At 39.1% G+C, this 22008-nt stretch overlaps 1 protein-coding gene across 12 annotated transcripts in view; it reads right to left on the bottom strand.

Moving 5' to 3' along the window:
* FN1 (fibronectin 1) overlaps positions 1-9161 on the bottom strand; it is a 68406-nt gene extending 59245 nt beyond the window's left edge. For 11 of the 12 annotated variants that reach the window (XM_077748706.1, XM_077748702.1, XM_077748704.1 and 8 more), the window contains exons 1-6: positions 8734-9009; positions 7613-7741; positions 6561-6698; positions 4912-5043; positions 3837-3974; positions 1219-1377 (exon numbers count right to left, since the gene is read on the bottom strand). In XM_077748706.1, the coding sequence (XP_077604832.1) occupies positions 1219-1377; positions 3837-3974; positions 4912-5043; positions 6561-6698; positions 7613-7741; positions 8734-8893 (856 nt within the window). In that variant the 5' untranslated portion in view covers positions 8894-9009. Of the gene's footprint in view, positions 1-1218; positions 1378-3836; positions 3975-4911; positions 5044-6560; positions 6699-7612; positions 7742-8733 lie in introns of all 12 variants that reach the window. The other variant, XM_077748705.1, reaches the window with a different exon arrangement.
* Positions 9162-22008: the final 12847 nt, after the last annotated feature.

Here is a 22008-nt window from a genome sequence, read left to right on the forward strand (position 1 = left end):
TATAATTGTTTCTTTTTCTTTTTTGGTTAGCAGTAATTTCACTGACAATAATCAAAAAACGTGGGATGCATTCGTGGATCAATCAGTAAGTGCCTGACTCTGAATTTCAGCTCAGATCACGATCTCACCATTGTGAGATGGAGCCCTGCTTTGGGCTCCAAACTGTGCATGGAGCCTGCTTGGGATTCTCTCTCTGTCTTTCTGTCTCTCTCCTCTGCCCTTTACCCACTCTCTCTCTCAATAAATAAATAAATAAATAAATAAATAAATAAAATGAAAATAAAAATAATCAAATAACTCAAAGATGCTATCAAATCTAATCTTGTTCACCTTTGGAAATGCCCAGAACAAGATGAAAATTCATCAGAAGGAGAAACTAACAATAATGCTAGTACATTATGCAGTGAAAACTCGGTGAGAGCATAGTAAGAATGACAGTAGAAGCACACATCGGCGATCGCCATATTTCTGCCTTCAGACTCTTACACAACAAGCAACAATGCAAAGATCTTGTTCTCATGCCAGAAATAATGAAAACTTCTTCTTCTTTTTTTTTATGTTTTAGACATTGTGTCATTCATTCTCGTCCCTAGGCCTCTTCTGAATTTCTCAAATTGTAAATGCCAATACATGAAGAAAATGATTGTGCATTATTTTATGGAATGCAACAAAGTTTGCTGGAGCATGGAAACCACGCATAAAGGATTGTTTCCGCTACAAAGAAAGCTGAATGTCAGGACAAGGAAATATATTCCATTTTGAAAAAGAACAAATGTACTTTTTTCCCTTTTCCTAGCAGGAGAACTGAGCAGTCACATAACCCATTGTAACCCTTTTGTTTCCATTAAAATGCACTTTAGGTATAAAAAATGCATATACATGTGAATGAATATGTGTGCATATATGGAAACCTATCTACATATCTATCTATATATTAATTGTGTAGGATTTTTAACACTGGCATTGCCTTAAGCATCAGTTTAATCTCTTGGGGCTAAGCCTGCTTTTGTTCCCCCGAGATCTATTTTTATTTCATTTTTATTTAAATTTAAAACCTGATATTAACAAAGTTGTTAACAACTAGCAACCTGGAAATGAACTGGGGTTATTAGCCAGAAACACTGCAACTCATCCTCAAATGGCACATCAAAGGAAAGATGGATTTGCGGACAAAGGTTTTGAAACGCGCTACCATTTCTGGCTAGTTCTGTGCCTCACCAGCAGATGTGGTCTGCAGCGCCGCGTGCCTCTCACACTTCCACTCCCCTCTGCCGTTGCCCGTGCAGATGCACTGGAGCAGGTTCCCCCGATTATCTTTCTTGCTCCAGGTGTCTCCGATTCGGTAGGACGTCCTGGTGTCCTGGTCATTGCATCTGTCTGTATCAGAAAGGAAGCATTTCAATATAGATGTCATGTCAAGCTGGGCAAATGCCAGAGTCAGCATTAAAAAAGGAATGTAGGGGCGCCTGGGTGGCTCAGTCGGTTAAGCCTCTGACTTCAGCTCAGGTCATGATCTCACTGTTGGTGGGTTCAAGCCCCATGTTGGGCTCTGTGCTGACAGCCAGCTCAGGGCCTGGAGCCTGTTTCAGATTCTGTGTCTCCCTCTCTCTCTGACTCTCCCCTGCTCACGCTGTCTCTCTCTCTCTCTCTCTGAGAAATAAATTAAAAAAAAAAAAAAGAAAGAGAAAAGGGAATGTAATGGTTTAAAGTTTGGTGAGCTATTCTTCAGGGTTATGTTTATATGTGGCTCTGGTACAACAGGTGTCAACCTTCTGAAAGATAGGATTCCATTTGTTAGAGCAGAAAGGGATATGTGTGACTTTGTGAGATTTAGTCTCGTTCCTCTTCCCCTTTGCCAAAGTACTTTTTCATCATCTTTAGTCCATTAAGTTTTTTAAAATAATTGTTTTCACACTGGTGAAACAATTTGACCAAATTCATTCTCTGACTTTCTATTTTTCCCTCTCTTTCCTTCTCATGCTCTCCCATCTTTCTCCCAGTAATTGCTGTATATGGCCAGCCTTTCAACAGGGGACTTTCTTTAGAAAACAAGAAACAATAGGGAGGCAAGTAGATTTCAAAAGGTCTCCCCCAACTGCCCCAAAGAAGTTATAAAAAAACAATAGCATCTCTTTCTTCATTTGTTATGTAAGAAAATTCAGAGGATTGCCAACTTCTTTAAAATGTTCTCTTCTGTCCTTCCCCAACACATACCTGTTCAAAATTACCAGTCAAATGGCTTCTTTTGAATGGCTCACTGTGAACCCTCCAAGGAAAAATGGAATTATTAATGTACAGTGATAATTTGTAACTAAATTGCCATTAGTCTATGTGTTCAATTATCTGGCAAATAAGATTGTTTCAGTTAAAATCCAGTTTTGCCCATATGCTACAATGTGAGAAGAGAGGATTTGATTTCTGTATGAATCAGAAAATCACAGCACTAGGTGAGAGAGACCACAATTAGACAGTTGATATAAAGACACACAAATACACACCTACATTGATCTACCATCAGAATGGAGGTCTGGATGAAGGTATTACAGCTTTTCTCCAAACCCCAGGCAAAAGTCTTGCCTTCCCTGAACCCCCATAGCACTATTTTCATGTATTTATCTTGAAGCCCTTAATATTGTACTTTGTAGAAGATGAATATGTATAAGCCCTTCTCATCTCCCTGACCTACTTAGTAAGTGCTTTTTGGAGGGTGGGCTAATGTTCAATTCATTTTTTGCAATCCTATACTATCCTGCACAAAGTGGTGACTTACAAAATTGCATGGACTAAATGACTTTTCTTTGAGGAATGTTCTCCAAGCTTGCTAGTAGAAGAACTTTAAATAATAGATGAGAAAATAGAGTCAGACGCCCAATTTGTCTTGAGCTAAAACATTGCCACCAAGGTCTTGAAAGTCTGATGATCATTATAACATTCTAAATTCAAAAGATCTAATGAACCAGCAAGTTTCTTGGAAGGACTCTGCCAGAATTATTACCACTTTCCATGAAAGACTCATTTTTTTTTTTCGTCAGCAAAGAATTCAAATTTGGAGGGTGAACATTTTAAGATGGTTAAATACGTGAACCTGGATAAACAAAATAGATTTAATTTATTTAGATTTGACTTAGGATTTGTTTATAACACCAACAGTTAATGGTTGTTTTGCTTCAATAAACTAGCTGCTGTTGGTTTGAAAAATTCAAAAGGGGAGGCTTGACTCCCTAAGGCTACAGGTAGAGCCTCCAGGCAATCTTGGAAGGAGCAGCGGGTGTGCTAGAGGCCAGCTTCTTTAAGGCACTAAGAAGCCTATTCAAGAGCTTTGGGTAGGACACTGTCCTTAATCCCAGGTAGGCACATAATTTTAACCTGTACGTACTTTTTTATTTTCATCAATTTTGCCAATGAATACGCCCCGGTTAAATTTCAAGCATAGAAGCAAACCTAAAACTTTAGAGCTTGCTCCATGCTCTGTCAATAGTAACTACATGCCCAAATATGTATTTGCATGTGATTTTTAATGATTTCTTTGCTCTTAAGACTTGGAAAATATCTCAGTGATCACTGAAATCAAACATTTGCAACTAATCTTCAGGTCCACAGCATGTTTGACATTTCAATGCATATTGACTAATTTCTTAGTCACTCATAGCCGAAAACTTTCTAGTTTTCTTTGAAGAAACAGAGTAAGTTGCTTGTGGAATCTTTCTTGACATCCAAATGTTACCAAGACATGCTGGTGTGTTGGGTGTGTTCTAAGTGACATCACATTACAGGTCTCGCTAGGAATCCAGAAAACAATACCTCGCCTCATCTTGAGTAAAAGAACTAAGACGTACTTCTAGAAGTACAGGTGATACGTCCACTGCCTTCCCCCAGACAGGTACAATCCACCATCATCCAGCCCTGATATGGCTTTTCCCAGGTTTCTCCAACAACGTAGGAAGTTCCAGCAGCATGATCAAAACATTTCTCAGCTGTAAGGAAATTTGGATAAAAAAACAAGGGGAAAAAGGGTTATTTTGAATTGTGGAGGCTCCTTGTAATTTAAAGTATATTGTGTAAGCAAAAATCCAGCCACATTTTTTTAAGTGGTACTCTGTTCAAAAAGAAAGGCACGCCCTATAACTAAGCACATAGTAAGTAACCAAAGAGAAAGAAAGCCCAAACCGAGCCGGCAGGCGGAAATTCTATTCTCCTAATAAGTACATGGACTATATATATTCAGCTAGTAGCCTTTCTCACACAAGTATTTGAGGGAAAAGGATCTGTATATGTACTCATCTATGGGGGACTAAACACCCACAATTATGATCTTAATTATGAATGCATTAAAAAAAACAAGAAAGCTGTTTAAAATCTGATTTCTGTAAAAACAACTACAACACAAAATGTCTTTGATTCAAGAACAATTTATATATTCAAATCTATAGGCAAAGACTTAGATTTGTATTTATAGAGTTCATCTGAAAATTATGGCCAAAAGAAGCTCAAAAATTTTTAGTTTGAAAAAAAAACCACCAAGGTGTGACAGAGCACACACAATATTGTTTCAGTCCAGCGTGTTCCAATAAAGAAAGATGTCAAAACGCCATTTTCTTTTCTTTTAAATCATTTATATCTTGACCAAGGAGAAAGCAAAGATGAGATATTAGACAAAATAAATGTTTTTTTCCTACACCTTTCAATTTGATCTTGTCCTTATACAAAATTAAGTCTTCTACCAATGTTAGTAATTTTTGGTCTGATTCCTTCAGGACTATGGAGTATGAAATATTTCAGTATTTGAAATAAAATTTCCATTGTGTTATTTTTTAAATTGGAATTCAGATCTCATGTCCACATGGCATTTGGTTCCACCCAACATTTTGCCTGTGCCTCCCCACCTGTCAGTCATCCCTCAGAGCCACATACCTATTGGCTTGCAGGTCCATTCGCCTTTTCCATTACCAAGACACACACACTCTAACATGTAACCTCCTGTCTCATGTGGTCTCCTCCATGTGTCACCGATCTTGTAGGACTGACCCCCTTCATGGCAACGGTCTGTTCAAGATAAAAAGCAAATGTTTGAGAAAAAGACAGAATATTTAAGAAAAAAAACAAAAAGAGGAAGAAAGAAAAGAAAAGGTCTCCTGTTCCACCCAGGGTGGGTACTTGGGTTAGCCAAAGTGAGAAAAGAGAACAGCTTTCCCATCAAAGGCAGGGGGCAAGTTAATAGGTCTGGTCACTTTGGGTCATTCAATTAAATGTCTTGTGTAAGCATGATGGGAAGTCACACAGAAAACTGATGGCAAAGAAAGAGGTCATAAATCCTGGTTCCTCAGAGAGATCACAGGAAATTGGGTCCTAAGTCAGAAAAGAAAGGCTGGCAGACAGGTCGAGACTGACTGAATGAAAAGGCTGCAATGGACATAGCTTTCCAGCTTTCATGAGTGGGAGAACCCGTATTTTACCCCAGAGTAAAAAAAGTCACATTGGTAAAAATCACATAGATGCACACCTATCAAGTGTGTAAACCTGGGTACTCTTCCAACCTGTTAAACACAGTGGCACATCCAGAGGCTGAACTGTCCACTAGATTATAAACACTGTGGACCACTGATTCATAAGATTGCCAATAAACTTGAATAAACCCTAACATTAAGTACAGGAAAAGCTGACTGAGTCTATCCACAAAGGACTGCTTTGTTCCTTTGGACAGATGCCTTTCAAGTAACTTATACTTAAAGGATGGATTAAACAAACTAAATCTTTGTTTCGTTATTTATTTATTTATTTATGTTTAGAGAGACAGAGAAAGAGACAGAGTGTGTGTGGGGGCGGGGGGGAAGAGAGGCAGAGAGAGAGTCTTAAGGAGGCTCCATGCTCAGTGTGGAGCCTGATGTGGGGCTCGATTCCATGACCCTGGGATCATGACCTGAGTCGAAATCAAGAGTCAGATGCCCAACTGTCTGAGCCACTCAGGCACCCCACTAAATGCTATGTTGAGTCTACAGGTAGCCTAGTGAATCATAATGAAAAGACTGCCTTAGCTAAATGGGAATTAATGATAGTCAACACAGTCCCCAAAGGCTGAAAACACTAGTAGGCTAACCATTCCACATTATCCCTGGGAACAGAGAGATTTGCTTCCTGGGGAAATTCTATAGGTCACAGAGAAGCCAGGCTGTTTCTGTGAGATTCAAGAGGTCTCTGCATCACAAGCAAGAAGAACAGACCACACAATGGCTAATTCACTCTTCTTGACCGTCTTCCTAATCACTTGATCAGTCTAGCTTGAAGATGTCCAGGTAATATTAAATAAGCAACTCCTCCAAGCATATCTTACTGAAAGGGAACACAGGAGATCCACTTGGTACTTACAAGTCCATACAAACTAAATGCTGTTTCCATCCTGCGCACAGGAGCCATTGTGTGATCACCTAAGAGCATCTGGTCACCTGGGGTAAAGCCCCAAATTAGGAATATCCAGTCATGGATAGCAGACAGTGACAGTGACAGTAATGGAGAAATTCATTTATATGATATTTCAGCGACATTTTACAGAATGTCTTTCTTACTCGCAATGGTACAGCTTATCCTCCCTCGCCCAGCTCCAATGCAGGTACAGTCCCAGATCATGGAGTCTTTAGGGCGCTCATAAGTGTCACCCACTCGGTAAGTGTTCCCAGTGTACTTGTCAAAGCAAGTCTCTTCAGCTGAGGAGAGAAGGAAAGTCCACGTGAGCCTGACATATGTAAAAGCTTTTCTATTCCACCGATCCCGTCCAAAGAAAAACTCACATTTCCATTCTATGAGTAGCACAGTGCTATGGAAGTATGCAAAACATTAAAATAGGAGATGTAGATTTTACCGCAGGCTTCACAGAAGTTCAGCTTTTGAACTTTGACCAGGTCTCTAATTTTTGGTAAATTAATTTCTATTGTAAAGGATTCTCAGGCCCTTAGGGAAAAGCTGTATAAAGCACTACCTCAGGACTGGCTAAATTGTGAAGGAAGGCTTCCATTCTAATCTCTGACTCACTCAAACCAAGGTCCACATGAAAAGCAAACAACTTGAAGATCTCCACCTCCCACCAGGCACTGTCATTTCTTAATCCTACTCCTTCCATTTTAGCCTCATCACTGTTTCTCTCCAGGAGTTGCTATAATTTACAAGAAACAGAACAGGGGTCATAAAAGAACGAGAACTTTGAAGTAAACGGCTCCTGGTTTTGTGTGACTGACAAATCACTTTACAATAGAGTGCCCGAAGTGTTTTCTGGCCCATAATCTTACAGTTTAAGATTTCAAATTCCTTCCTAAGAAACTAAAATTTTATAGGCAGGTTTTTTTTTGGAAGGAGAACACAAAATCTTTCATTTTCTCATCAAAAACTTGGGAGAGAATAAACTAAAAAGAAGACTCAAGAAACTATTTGAGTAGTTTTAAAGGAAGACGTAACATGTAAAAGGCAAATAAAAGCAGTTATTAACAGTTATTTAAAGACGAAATGATAGACAATTCTACTGGAAAATGGTGTACATATTTTTATTACCAATGCTAAGTTTAATTAACAAGCACCCACTTCTCTATATATTGAAAGATACTAACTGCCAGGCTCCCCCACTTACGTTCAGGTTTACTCTCGCAGTTAAAGCCTCGGCTCCCTCCATAACAGGTACAAACCAAGGCATTTCCTAGGTAGGTGCGCTCCCATTGTTGGTTTATCTGATAGTGTTTCCCATTGTCGTAACAACCAGCTATAAATGATTAAAGAAAAATGTGATTACATTTTCATCCCCTCTTTTTTTCCAAATTATGGAATTTTCTAGCACAACTAAATTGATGAGACTAAGCAACAAACATAGAAAAATAAGTTAATCATCAGGGCATCAGAATACTCCACTCTAAAATAGATAGAAATTAGCTATCTGAAGAGTTAACCACAATTTGTACATGTAGATATTTAGGTATTCCTTCCCCCCCCCTTCCCTTTTTAACTTAGCTAAATGTTATACAATGATGTCATTTCCATCTGGCCAGGGGTCTACATCAAAGGAATTGGAAACATTTTGCAAAGCAGATACCAGGACCCAGGAATTACATTTTAAAATATGCAAAAGTGCTTTTTGGGGGAAATAAGTCAAAAAGGACAACTTTAAGCAATTTCTTTTCACCAAGGCTATGGGAGGGTGTGTCTTTGAAAAACTGGAAGAGGAATTCTGATCTCTGTTGTTGGAGAAGTATCCTGAAGGGCCCCAAAGCACTGTGAACCAATCACATCGCTTTCAAGTTAGTTAGGAACAATATAGCTATTTAGCCACCTTCCTACTACCCCCATTTTGAAAATATTTAACCAATCATTTAGTAACAAAGAAAATTTGAAGCGTAAGGATCACACTAATACCAAATGGAAAGTGTAAAGGCAGTTTCCACTTCAAAGGCAAGTTTGGATGAATTCACAGGAAGACGACTTTAAAGGGCACCGCTGACCAGGCGCTGCGGGAGCCCCTGCGCTCCAATGCATTATTTTATTCTAAGGCCCTCGGAACCAGGCTACTCAAACCCGAGCCTTTTGTGTCCTCGCCCGGTTTCTCTCATTAGGGCGTGCACGCACGCACGCACACACACACACACACACACACACAGACACACACCGCACACGCGCGCGCGCAAAACTTCAGCCACAACTTTGGTTGGCTTCAGGGTCCCACTCCGGGGCAGCCTGTTTCAGCCCGAGGTCAGTACTCACGCTTGCTCTGGCTGACAGCCACTGGGGTCTGGGGCTGAATGATTTGCTGAGCTTGCCTCCTGCTCTTCGAGGCTCCGGTGGAGGGCACCGCTGTCCCCAGGGACAGGACGGCCGCCAGCAGCAGCAGCAGCAGCAGCCAGGGCCCCGGACCCCTGAGCATCTTGAGACGGGGCGGGAGGGAGACGCCCTCACCAGAAGGCAAGTTGCCACCAAGTTTGGCTCCCTTTGCAAACTGCGGGAGGAGTTTCCAGTGCCTCCTGCGGGTTGGTGCCCCCAAGAAAGTAGGGGCCAGGGGATGGGGAAGGGGACGGCCCGAGGGACAGAGGGGAAGGAGAGGACGAGAGAAGTTGTGGCTGCAGGTCCCCTCTCCCGCGCTCGCGCCTGGGGCTTCCCCTTTTCCCCCTGCAAAGCGCAGCCGGCGCGGGCGGCCGAACCCCGAGCTCCAGGGTTTATATGGGACTNGCGAACAAAAGAGATGCTGATCGCCCGCCAGGAGTGGGGCTAGGGAACTTTTTTTTGGTTTCCTTTGCGGTCGTCAAACTTTCTTGGGGCTGAGGGGGAGGGATGGGAAGCGGCTGGAAAGGGGTAGACTGGGAGGAAAGGGAGGGGCTGGAGTTGTGCGAGGCGACGGGGTTGCAAGACACCCCCCGCCTTTCCTTTTCTTTTTTACTGGGGTGGGGGGAAGTTGAGTAATTGCATCACTTCTGAGAAAAAAAAAAAAAATGTCTGCTCACTGGAGTGTATTTTGGGGGGAGGAAAAACCATAAAGTAGCCACCACCTTGCAGCTGTAGGAATGTAGACTTTACAGTCCCAGGGTGGGGCTGGCTTCCCTCCTGGTCCCTCTCTTTGGTCTAATGTGCACTGACTCGGGACTCTCTTTCTTTGCCTTCACAACTTCCCATTCAAGACTTCCCCCTTCAAGGTTGTACCTGCCGTGTTCTGAGAAAGGTCGGCCCGGGGAGCAGGGGGAAAAGCGATTCTTTAATGAGCTTCTACTAAGTTCTGCGGAGTGTCTGGAGGATGGGGGTGGGGGGTGGGGTGGATTCAGTTTTCTTTTTGGAAGGACAAAGAAGCAGTTTGCTTTTTGAAATGTGCAGGGAAGTCTCTTTCCTGGGGATGGGGTGCCTGTTTCCACTCAAAGTGAAATCAGTCGGGGACGACCTGTGAACTGGAGAAAAAGGTCTTCATCTCTTTGCCCACGTTCACCAAGCCTGTTGCACACAGGAGCAAAGATCTTGTCTGACTCACTAAAAGCTAAGAAAAGACCATTTACAGACTTGGCTTCCCATAGTCCCTTCTTTGCTTTTATTTGGCATTTTCTTTTGGGAGATCTCAGTTTCATCACAGAATGCCCTTCCCCCAGCCCCTGCTGCAATTTTTTTTTTTTTTAAACTACATTTCAATTGTTATATATTCCAAGAATGTGGAAAGTTCCCATTTAAGGTCTCTCCCTCTTTCCCTCTAAATGCAGGGTTTGAAAGGGAATCTGAGAAGACTAGCATTGAGCAATTCATCACATCAGTTTGTTTTCAGACAAACACAAGTCACACTCGCTTTAAAAGATCTTCAAAAGAAGGACTCCACAATTTTCTTCAGCAACTTCAGAGACCCCGACTCAAAGCTCTGCCTTCCAGAACTTATGCTCGTGGTGCAGACCTCCTGTTTGCTTTGAGAACCTATGAAAAGTACTGGAAAAAATGTTTATTTCTGCAAGTACTTTTTTTCTCCAAAAGTTACACCTCCAGTAACTGCCATGAGGTAAAGAACTCTATGGTTATAAAATACCCAACACATCAAAGACACAAAACTAACATTTGCTTTTATTAATGCACGGATTTTAAAAAATAAACCCACAGCAAATATCAGTTTCTTACAAGTAGTATAAAATAACTTCTTGAGTAATTTGTGTGGCCAACATTTCAAGTTGAGAGACTGCCATGGATTTCCCCAAATTTAGAGCCCCGTCTGGGTTAGACTTTTTTATTTGTTTGTTTGTTTTTTTAATTTCTCATCATCATTTGACAAGGCAGTTTTCTCTTTCAAATATAAAAGGGCCCCTTGTAAAATGCCTAGTAAATTTCTGGGAAGCCAGAGGGAAGGATACCTGGAAATCAGGATGTAAGCAAGATAAACCTGAAACTAAAGCTTTCTTAAAATACATAGATTCTGGGGGAAGGAAATAAGTGGTTAGAACAGTATTTTGTCAACCCAAAGCATGATATTTTGATATATTTACTGTACTCAAAATACATTAGCATAATATCCATATGAGAGCTTGGAGGAAAAAGGGCCATCTTACACTTCAGAAGAAACTTGTATATTTCAATCTTATTGAAATATAATTTGGTTAAGGAAATACTATATCTCTAATATCTTAGAAGCAAAAATATAAAAATAGGAGACTGAATTTTATAGGGATGTTTGGAAGTTTACCCTTTTACTTGAAATTTTGTTGTTCTTAAACTTTGGAGACAGAGACATTTCTTTAGTTAAGATAACAAAGCTTGCTTTGGTATTCTTTCATTATCAAAATCCCCTGTAACTATGTAAGTCTAGTATCTCTAACTAGAGAGATAATTAAATATTGAAGACCTTACTGACTCTTTTCTAACTCAACTGATATGCCTGGGGTCCAAGATTCCCTTGCATTTCCCAAGAATGCTGGAGACTATTTGGACAGTGTGAGTTCCTCAATAAATAGTATCCTTCTACTTGCATGATATATCCTTGGATTTCTTTTTCTCACCTCAGTTTGGAGATGGAAGTATGACAAAGGAGACAGAAAGTAAATTCATAGGTGTCTGGGGCTGGGACTGGGCCCAGAAATTAACTGTAAGTGAGCACAAGAAATCTTACTGGGGTGATGAAAGTAAATGTTCTAAAACCAGACTGTGATGGGAAGGGTGCAACCTGGCAAAGTTTCTAAAAATCATGGAGTTGTAACTTCCAACGAGTGAACATTATGGTATTTTGTAAATTACACCTCGATAAAGTTATTATTTTAATTGATCAAAAAGTAGTATTTCTTTATTCTTTTTACTTGTACCTCTTCTGACTTTGTTTCAAGGACACACTCCTGGGAAGCTGCAGCCCTATAAAAGGCAGTCTCATTTCTTCATCTTTCGGAGAGGAAATTTCCCTTTAATACAGTAGTGGATTCTGTCCTCTACACCAGAAACTTCTTAAGAAACCCAGTTTGTGAGATGACATGTATTTTTCAAGACAGAACAAATTCTCACTTAAGACTGTGCCTTGATTCTCCATGGAGGTCCCGTGGTGATAGGATTTTCACAGAATTTAAAGCAACTTAAAATTTCAGTAAGAAAAAGGAGCACACCTATTTGTGGGTGGGGAGGGGGGTGTTAGTTGAATGTTTTGTTACTAGAGGAGGTTATTGAGGATTATGAGCAATTATGGAAATCTGAATTAAATTAAGTTTATTAGTTGAAGATTGTGGTTAAGCACAAAAGAATGTGTCAGATCTAGTCATTTAAAGAGGATTTAAATTAAAATATTTTATGGGATAAAATTGAAAAGGTAATTTTTTCCAAGTGAAAATGCATTTCAAGACTAAACACACATTACAGACAATACCCTTCCTAGCCGAAACCCTTGCCTATTGGAAAAAAATCTTAACATTGATAAGAAATAACTTCTTGACCCAAAGGTTACTTTAAAGGAAGGTGGGCTGTTTTTCCTGAAAACCTTTGACTTTTATCCTGCTCTTAATCTCTTTCAGTCCTGTTAAGAGAAGGCCATTGACTGGAGACCTTTGGAACTTTCTGCCTTAAGAGCCTATAGTGTCTTTTCTATTTCATGGCTTTCTATAGGAATGCTGGATAGAGATAAATTGCAGTGGTTTTGTTTCTTGATTTTATTTTTTTTGGCATGAAATCCTTCCCATCTTCTTCCCGTGAAAATAGCCAAGCTTGCAAAACTGCTACTCATTAAACACAGGTGTGAGAAGGAAAAATAAACTGCCCCACGGGCAGCCCACGTGGGTTGAATGTCTGAGCAGTTTGTCTGTAATTGACAAGAAACTTAGAACCAGGGAAAAAATACTTGATAAGGGCTTTAATTTATGCCTTGAAAACTGGCCAGCTTCCACTTAATAAGCATTTTGTTTATATTTTAAGTTACTTTATTATTTAATCAGCACTTTTAAAAAGCCTTAATCTATGCCCTTTTCTTTCTCTCTTTCTTTCTTGTTTTTTTTAATAGTTTATTCTCAAGTTGATTTCCATATAACACCCAGTGCTCATCCCCACAAGTGCCCTCCTCCATGCCCATCACCCCCCTTCNCCTAGCAGTGCTACTGCTGGGTCCTTCTTGTTTTGTTTTGTTTTGTTTTTATATATAGGAGTATTCTTTTCTTATTAGAGTACTTCCCAAAAGGCTTTGTGAAGAAGTCTAATCCATCCAGTAAAAGAGAACTACTGTCTAGCTGGAACACTTAGCCAACACTATGATAGAGAATATTCCAGCTTCCCAAGATGGGTAATAGTTGCTGGGAAATTTTTTATTTTTGTGTGTTGCTTCTTTTTCCAGTTTTGCTTTATTTTATGTTAGTGTCTTTAAAGGTTTGTCTTGAAAGGCTGAAAAATATTTTTAAAAACAGGGTGCCAGGCAACATTCTTCTCAAAACTAAAACAATCTATCCTAAAATTTGTATGGAACCACAAAAGACCCCGAATAGCCAAAGTAATATTGAAGAAGAAAACCAAAATGGGAGGCATCACCATCCCAGACTTTAACCTCTACTACAAAGGTGTAATCATCAGGACAGTATGGTATTGGCACAAAAACAGACACATAGACCAATGAAATAGAATAGAGAACTCAGAATTGGACCCAAAAATGTACAGCCGACTAATCTTTGACAAAGCAGGAAAGAGTATCCAATGGAAAGAAGACAACCTCTTTAACAGATGCTGCTGGGAGAACTGGAAAGCAACATGCAGAAGAATAAAACTAGATCATTTTCTCACACCATACACAAAAATAAACTCAAAATGGATAAAGGACCTGAATGTGAGACGGGAAACTATCAAAACCCTAGGGAGAAAGCAGGAAACAACCTCCTTGACCTCATCCACAGCAATTTCTTACTTGACACATCCCCAAAGGCAAGGGAATCAAGAGCAAAAATGAACTATTGGGACCCTCATCAAGATTAAAAAGCTTCTGCACAGCAAAGGAAACAATCCATAAAACTAATAAGCAACCAACGGAATGGGAAAACATAGTTGCAAATGACATATCAGATAAAGGACTAGTATCCAAAATCTATAAGGAACTCACCAAACTCCACACCCAAAAACAAACAATCCAGTGAAGAAATGGGCAGAAGACATGAACAGACACTTCTCTAAAGAGGACATCCAGATGGCCAACAGACCCATGAAAAGATGCTCAGCATCCCTCCTCATCAGGGAAATACAAAACAAAACCACACTGAGATACCACCTCATGCCAATCAGAGTGGCTAAAATGAGCAAATCACAGGACTCTAGATGCCTGGCGAGGATGTGGAGAAACGGGCACCTTCCTACACTGTTGGTGGGAATGCAAACTGGTGCAGCCCCTCTGGAAAACAGTGTGGAGGTTCCTCAAAAAGTTAACAATAGAATTCCCCTAGGACCCAGCAATAGCACTGCTAGGAATTTATCCAAGGGATATATGAGTGCTGATGCATAGGGGCACATGTACCCCAATGNAAGGGGGGTGATGGGCATGGAGGAGGGCACTTGTGGGGATGTGCACAGGGTGTTATATGGAAACCAACTGGACAACAAACTATTTAGAAAAGAAAAAACTCAGTAGGAACACTCATCTTGCCCTCTGAGAGTCTCGCTGCAGTGGCCAATCTGGATAACCATGACAGGGAGCAGAGATAGGCTGAGAAATACATTCTTATAGCCAAAAATTAAATGTTTTCATTTTTCCAAGTGAAGGCTTTTCTCTCAGCATGGGGGTACAGTATTGCATGGAGATTTTGAGCATGGGATTGTCAGATGAATCTGGCCTCAAATGCTAACCCTGCTGTCAATTAGCCCCTAGCCTTGGGCAAGCTCATTGACCACAGGACCTTGGTGGACCTCCGCTTCCCCATCTGCAAAATGAGGACTGTAATAGTACTATGCTATTCATTTGCTGAGAGGATTAAACATGGGCTATGAAATGAAAGTAATTGTGCACACACACTTGTACACAGATGTTCTGAAGACAATCCAAAAACCCACCAACATAGGAAAGGATAAATGAATTGTGTTCTACTCATATAATGGAATACTACCCAGCAACAAAAAGGAATAAAATGTTGATATACAAAAACAAAACAAAACAAAACAGGGTGCCTGGGTAAGTGCGTCAGTCGGTTAAGCATACAACTTCAGCTCAGGTCATGATCTCATGGTTTGTGGGTTTGAGCCCCACAGCACAGAGCCTATTAGATCCTTTGTCTCCCTCTAGCTCTGCCTTTTTCTTTCTCAAAAATAAACGCTAAAAATTATTTTTTAAAAATTTAAAGTATTTGGGGTGCCTGAGTGGCCCAGTCAGTCAAGAGTCCAACTCTTGATTTTGGCTCAGGTCATGATCTCACAGTTTATGGGTTTGAGGTCCACATCAGGCTCTGCACTGACAGTGTGGAGCCGCTTGGGATTCTCTCTCTCTCTCTGCCCCTCCCCTGCTCCAGCATGTACTCTCTTTCTCTGCCTTTCTCAAAAATAAATAAACATTAAACACTAAATTAATAAATATTAAAAAAGTAAATAATAAAAACTTAAAATATTTTTTAAAACTTGAACGTTTTCCACTATTTATATTATGTTATATCTTTTTACATTTACATACTTTCAGATTCTTCTATCAGCTAATCATGAAGGTTATGTCCAATGCTTAAAAATAACTGTACACATTATCTCTTAAATAAATTTTCAAGCCAACAAAAGACGATTGTCATATAGATGATCAATAGACATTCTTTGACCGACTTTTTAAAAGATTAATTAGTTATAATAAATCAAAGACATTCAACTGAATTATAGAAATGAAAGTATAAATATATTTATCTCTAAATCTATACTGAAACATTTTCTAGATAAATTTAAGATACTCTCTCATTAACTATAAAATTTTTACTGAGATGCAATAAACATTTAAAATGTTTATAAATGCCGTGGGCTCCTGGCTGGCTCAGTTGGAAGAGTGTGCAACTCTTGATCTTGGGTCTGGGAGTTTGAGTCCCATGTTAGGTGTAGAGATTACTTAAAAATATTTTTTTCAAAAAAAATTCTAAAATCATTACTGTGTCAAACATGGAAAACTAAGGCAAGCTTAAGTACTTGCATCAGGTCTTAAAGATTCTAGCACAAAAAGAGAAAGAAATTAAATAGCTAGATTTTATTAAGCACTTACTCTGAGCCAGAGCTGATATTAAGTGCTTTATATGCATTTTTTTTCATTCAACCATCGCCAACCCTCTAAAGTGAATACTGTCCTCTACTCACTTACTCTTAGAGATAAGGGTCTGAGGTTTAGAAAAGTAACTAGAAGGATGTTTTCTAAATCGCCAGCCATGTTGAAATTGTGGTATCAATGATACTTTTTTTTTAAATATTTTTTTTTATTTATTTCTAGGAGAGAGAGAGAGAGACAGCGTGAGCAGGGGAGGGTCAGAGAGAGAAGGAGATACAGACTCTGAAATAGGCTCCAGGCTCTGAGCTGGCAGTCAGCACAGAGCTGGACACGGGGCTCGAACCCACGAACCGCGAGATCATGACCTAAGCGAAAGTAGGACGCTTAACCGACTAAGCCACCCAGGTGCCCCTCACTTAATGATACTTCAAGGCAAAGCAATTGGCTAAGGAATTTAGTGTATGATTTCGTCAACAGGAGACTAATTTATTCAGGCGATGTCACTCAGAACTCTGTTACCTGAGAGTATGTAAATGTAAAAGGATATAAAATAGTTTATATGTATTTAGTTTATACAGTTGTCACCTGTGGTATCCAGGGCCATTCTTTTGTGAACCAATTTCCTTCCAACAGCCTATGTTCTGATACCGTGAATCGCATGTGGAAGACTGTTACCTGTGAGTCCCATAGACCACAAGCATGGTGGGGCAGAGCCTCTGTCTTGTTTACTTTGTTTACTCAGCACTGAACACAAGGCACCATTGGATAAGTACTTAGCACCTATCACTGAAAGGAAAGAAGGCAGATGATAAGTACTCTCAAATTCACATTTAGTGATTATTTACGCAGCCAGTCACATGACTAAGTGCTCTGCATCTGTTATTATAGTTTATTGTCAAAGCAATTGCCAGAAATAGATATACATAACCTCATTTTTCTCTCTGAGCCTCCAGAGGTTAAAGATGGTCCTTAAGCTGGTATAGTGATAGAGAGACAATGCTGGAACTTGAATCAAGTTCTTCCTGACACAAAATTCGTGTTCTTTGCCAAGGCGTACTAGGCTTCCCCCAGAGATCTGTTTCCTACAAGTTTTAAGAAACTGGAAAAATTCTTTGATGGTACCTTTTTTTGGTTCCCGCCGGATATTCGTGCTCTGTCTTTCACTGCCTCGCTCTGAACCTGGGGGCTGACCCCTTGGACTGTCTGGTAGGATCCTCTGCTTGCTACAGGGCAGGAGGACAAAGGGGTCAGGTGCTTCTTTTGAAGACTGTTTCCTCTTTCAGAGCCAGAGTTCTGGGGGGCAGCTGCTTCTCTCTAGAACATGCGTTCTCCGTGGGAGCAATATCGCCCCCATGAGGGTGAAAACTGGTTCTTGAGAAGAGAGTGGGGGTTAAAAAAAAAAAAAACTCACCCTACTTGATAAAATCTTATTCCTTAGTTGTTAATTTATTTTATTAGGCAGAATCTGAATTAGATTTAGTTTTTGGAGTGGGGGCAGTTAAGGTGGCGATAACTAAAAAGAAATGGGGAGGAACTCCACTCTGCAGCCACATCCCCTGCCAGACTGTTCTCTGAGGCACCAGCTCTCACTGGCTCCGTCCTATGATGACAGGCCTAGAAGTAATAAAACTCCATACGTTGCTGGTCCCCAGGAGCCTCAAACATCCCTTCTTTATCCCTGGACTATGGCCACACCTCTTTAACAGGCCTTCACCAAAGTCTCTCAGAGGAAATCATTTGAATTCTGTTTCCTGCTGAACTCTAACAATACAGATTCCAACAGTTTCTAAGGATAACATGAATAGTTCACTTGAGCTATGGTTTAAGTTGTAAATTTTAGTCAAATAGATTTAGGACGCATGAATTCTTTTCCAAACTTAGCAACCAATATGACTTAGCCAGTGCTTTCTTCTTGCATTTCCCATGCCTTGGCCTTTATGTTTTCCTTTTCTCTGCTGAATATGTGCCCTCAAATTTTATGTCTTTCCCAGAGTAAAATGCTCTGATGATAGGAGCACATGACCTAATGATTACAAATTATAAAGAAAAGAAAAAGAGATTTTTAAGTATATGTGTTGTAACTTCATAACTCCCTTGGAAATAATTTGATTTATCCAAAAAGCAATTTGGTTCATACAAAGAAACGGAGATCAAGAGACTTACCACATCAAAAAATGGAAATTTATCTTTAAAATTCCCTCATAAATCTACAAATGGCATGTATGTAAAAGCTAAAGTTTTTGCACATTTTTCATATATGTGAAGATAAGTTTTGCTTTTTAAGTCATTTCAGACACTGAAATAATTTAGCTGAGAGCTTGTAAAGTCAAGTAAAACTTATTTGGATTGCTCTACTTCTGTGAGCAGTAAATACCAAGGTCTTATCAATAATTCGTGTAGATAAATTCCTTATGCAGAAACAAAACTTTCTTGGACAGACCTGATGTATCATTAATCATTTATACCTTTCAGAGACTCTTCATTAAAAACAAGCAATAGTCTGTCATATCTTTAATCTTAGAACACAACATGATATTTAGGAACACAATTTTTTGTAAAATGCTTTGAAACTTCCCATAGTGTTCTGTTGATTTTTCAATATACTTTACTCATCTTTTAAAAACTAGAGAATCCGAGGGCGCCTGGCTGGCTCATTAGGTTAGGTTTCTGACTTTGGGCTCAGGTCACGATTTCATGGTTTATGAGCCCATGTTGGGCTCTGTGCTGACAGCTCAGAGCCTGGACCCAGCTTTGAATTCTGTCTCCCTCTCTCTGTCCCTCCCCCCCCCTCTAAAAAAAAAAATCAATAAACATTAAAATTAAAAATTAAAAAAGAACCTAGAAACTCTGTTTAGTTTTAGGTGAATTTGGAAATTAAAAATAATTATCATGTCTTTTTCAGCTCTCTTTGATCAGTTGCAGCTCATCCTAAAGATACTTGATAATGTATCCTCTAGTTTTTACAGCATGGTGGTCACATTTTTGTCAATTTGTATAAAACTCTTGAAAGATTCCAGGTACTTCACCAACTTACACATTCAATGAATCTTCCCATTTGCTTCATCCAATTAAATTTTGAAGGAAAATAATACAAATGTTTACAGACCCAAATTATAAACTCATTTCAGTTTGGAAGAGAGCAATACTAAGTATGAATTATGATTAGAGCATCAAACTTTTCTGATACTTTCTAACCTGTCTGATGAAGTTATTTACTTTTTGGTTTTTTAATTTATTTTTTTTAACGTTTATTTATTTTTGAGAGACAGAGAGAGACACAGCATATGAGCCAGGGAGGAGCAGAGAGGGAGAAACAGAATCTGAAGCAGGCTCCAGGCTCTGAGCTGTCAGCACAGAGCCCAACATGGGGCTCATACTCATGAATCGTGAGATCATGACTGGAGCCAAAGTCAGATACTTAACCTATTGAGCCACACAGGGGCCCAGAGTTTTTCAATTTAGGCACACATAATATAAAATTAGAAGGTATGTATTCTCCTTTATTTGTGAAAATTTTTATCTTTTCATTCTCTGTTCTTTAGCAAATTTGTTTAATTGTGAGCAAATTAAAATTGCTTAAAATTACAGTCTAGACAACCAATTCTAATATTCCAGCAAATTGTGATTTTGGTTATCCCCAAATAATAATAGATTCTTTAGAGAAAGCTGCATTTATTTATTTATTCATTTATTTAAATGTTTTATTTATTTCTGAGAGAGAGAGAGTCAGCGTGAGCAGGACAAGAGGTCAGAGAGAGAGGGAGACACAGAATCTGAAACAGGCTCCAGGCTCTGAGCTGGCTGTCAGCACAGAGCCCAGTGCGGCACTCCATCCCACGAAACGTGAGATCATGACCAGCCGAAGTCGGACGCTTCGGCACTGAGCCACCCAGGCGCCCCTAGAGAAAGCTGTATTTAAATATTTTTTAAAAATTTATAGAACAGGGACATACTGTTTTCTCTAATATGTTGCCTTAAGATTCTTTAACAATTTAATGGTATAATTAACATATAATAAGTTGCATATATTTAAAGTGCACAGTCTGATAAATGTTGGTATATGTGTACATCCAAGAAATGATTACCACAATTAAGATAATGAACATATCCATCACCTTCAAAGGTTTCCTTGTTCCCCTGGGCAATCCCACCCTCCTGCATCGTCTATCCCCAGGTGACTACTAATCTGTTTTCTGTCACCATGGATTAATTTGCATAGTCTAGAGTTTTATATAAATAGAACTATACAGTATATATTCATTTGTACCTTACTTTTTCACTCAGTCTAATTATTTTGAGATTCATCTATGCTGTTGCTTTTATGGATAGTTCATTCTTTCTATTACTAAATAGTATTCAATTAAATAGTTTTAGCACCATATATTCATCTATTCATTTGCTGATGGACATTTGAATAGTTTTTGATGGCTAGAAATAAAAACTGCATGAAATATTTGCATGCAAGTGTTTGGACATATACTTTCCTTTCTTGTGGGTAAATGTTTAGGAGTGGAATGGCTGGATCATACCACAGGTATTTTTTTAACATCTTAAGAAAAATGCCAAATGGTTTTCCAAACTAGTTGTACCATTTTACATCTCCACCACCAATGTATGAGGATTATGGTTTCTTAACATCCTTGTCAACACTTACTATGATTCATCTTTTACATTTTAGACATTCTGATAACAACTATATAGTGACATCTTTGTGGTTTTAATTTGAATTTTCTTAATGACTAGTGATGTTAAGCATCTTCCAAAGTGCTTATTTGCCATTTATACATCTTCTCTTATAAAGTGGCTGTTCAAACCTTTTTCTCATTTTTTTAGTTTTTGTTTTGTATTGAGAACTTTTTAAGTATTCTAGATACAGATTATCAGACAGATGCTTTGAAAATGTTTTCTCCTGATGTATAGCTTGTCTTTTTTTCTTTTTTTCCACAATGCTGTCTTTTGAGGAGCAAACTTTTCTAATTTGATCAAGTACAGTTTACAGTTTTTTTCTTACTCCATTTGTTTTGGGTCTCTGAAGGATCATTGTCCTTGTTGCCTGATGCCCAGTGCCTTGAAGATCACAGTTTCATATATTTTTTCTTTCCCTCTTTCTCTCAATCTCTCTCTCTCCCCTCCCTTTTTAAAAAAGTTGTTTCAGGTGAGTTGTAAATGTGTTTCCTATGAATCTATCTTAGCTGAAAGTGGGAGTACTCTTCAGTTTTCAGAGATTTTAAATATATTAATCAATAACTTGAAAAAAATACTATGCCTTCCTTCAAATATAACTTGGCATTATATGTACTATATATGCATTTTTAGATAGTTGTGTGTCTTATTTTTTGCTCAATAAAATATTACTTTTGACAGTGTTTTATTAAGCAGATTCTTTTACTATTGTCTTAATATTTCCTCTTAGCTAATCAGACATTATATCCTTTTCTAGTAAATTTTATTTCTCTTGGAACATGATGTCAAAGACTGAAATTAGAAGAAAGTCGGGGCGCCTGAGTGGCTAAGTCGGTTCAGCGTCTGACTTCGGCTCAGGTCATGATCTCACGGTTCGTGGGTTCGGGCCCCCCGTCGGGCTCTGTGCTGACAGCTCAGAGCCTGGAGCCTGCTTCAGATTCTGTGTCTCCCTCTCTCTCTGACCCTCCCCTGCTCACGCTGTCTCTCTATCTCAGAAATAAATTTTAAAAAGTTAAAAAAAAAAAAAAGAAGAAATTCTAAGCTCAAATCCATGGAAAAGATACCACAGGAAATAAAGGTTATAACCATGGGGCTTCTCCAGGTGTTGAATTAAATGCTTATTAAGCTAATTGATAGATAATCCCGTCATCTATTATCATTTAATATAATTGGTA

The sequence above is a fragment of the Crocuta crocuta genome, unplaced genomic scaffold, assembly GCF_008692635.1.
Source record: "Crocuta crocuta isolate KB4526 unplaced genomic scaffold, BGI_CrCroc_1.0 scaffold229, whole genome shotgun sequence".
Lineage (NCBI taxonomy): Eukaryota > Metazoa > Chordata > Mammalia > Carnivora > Hyaenidae > Crocuta > Crocuta crocuta.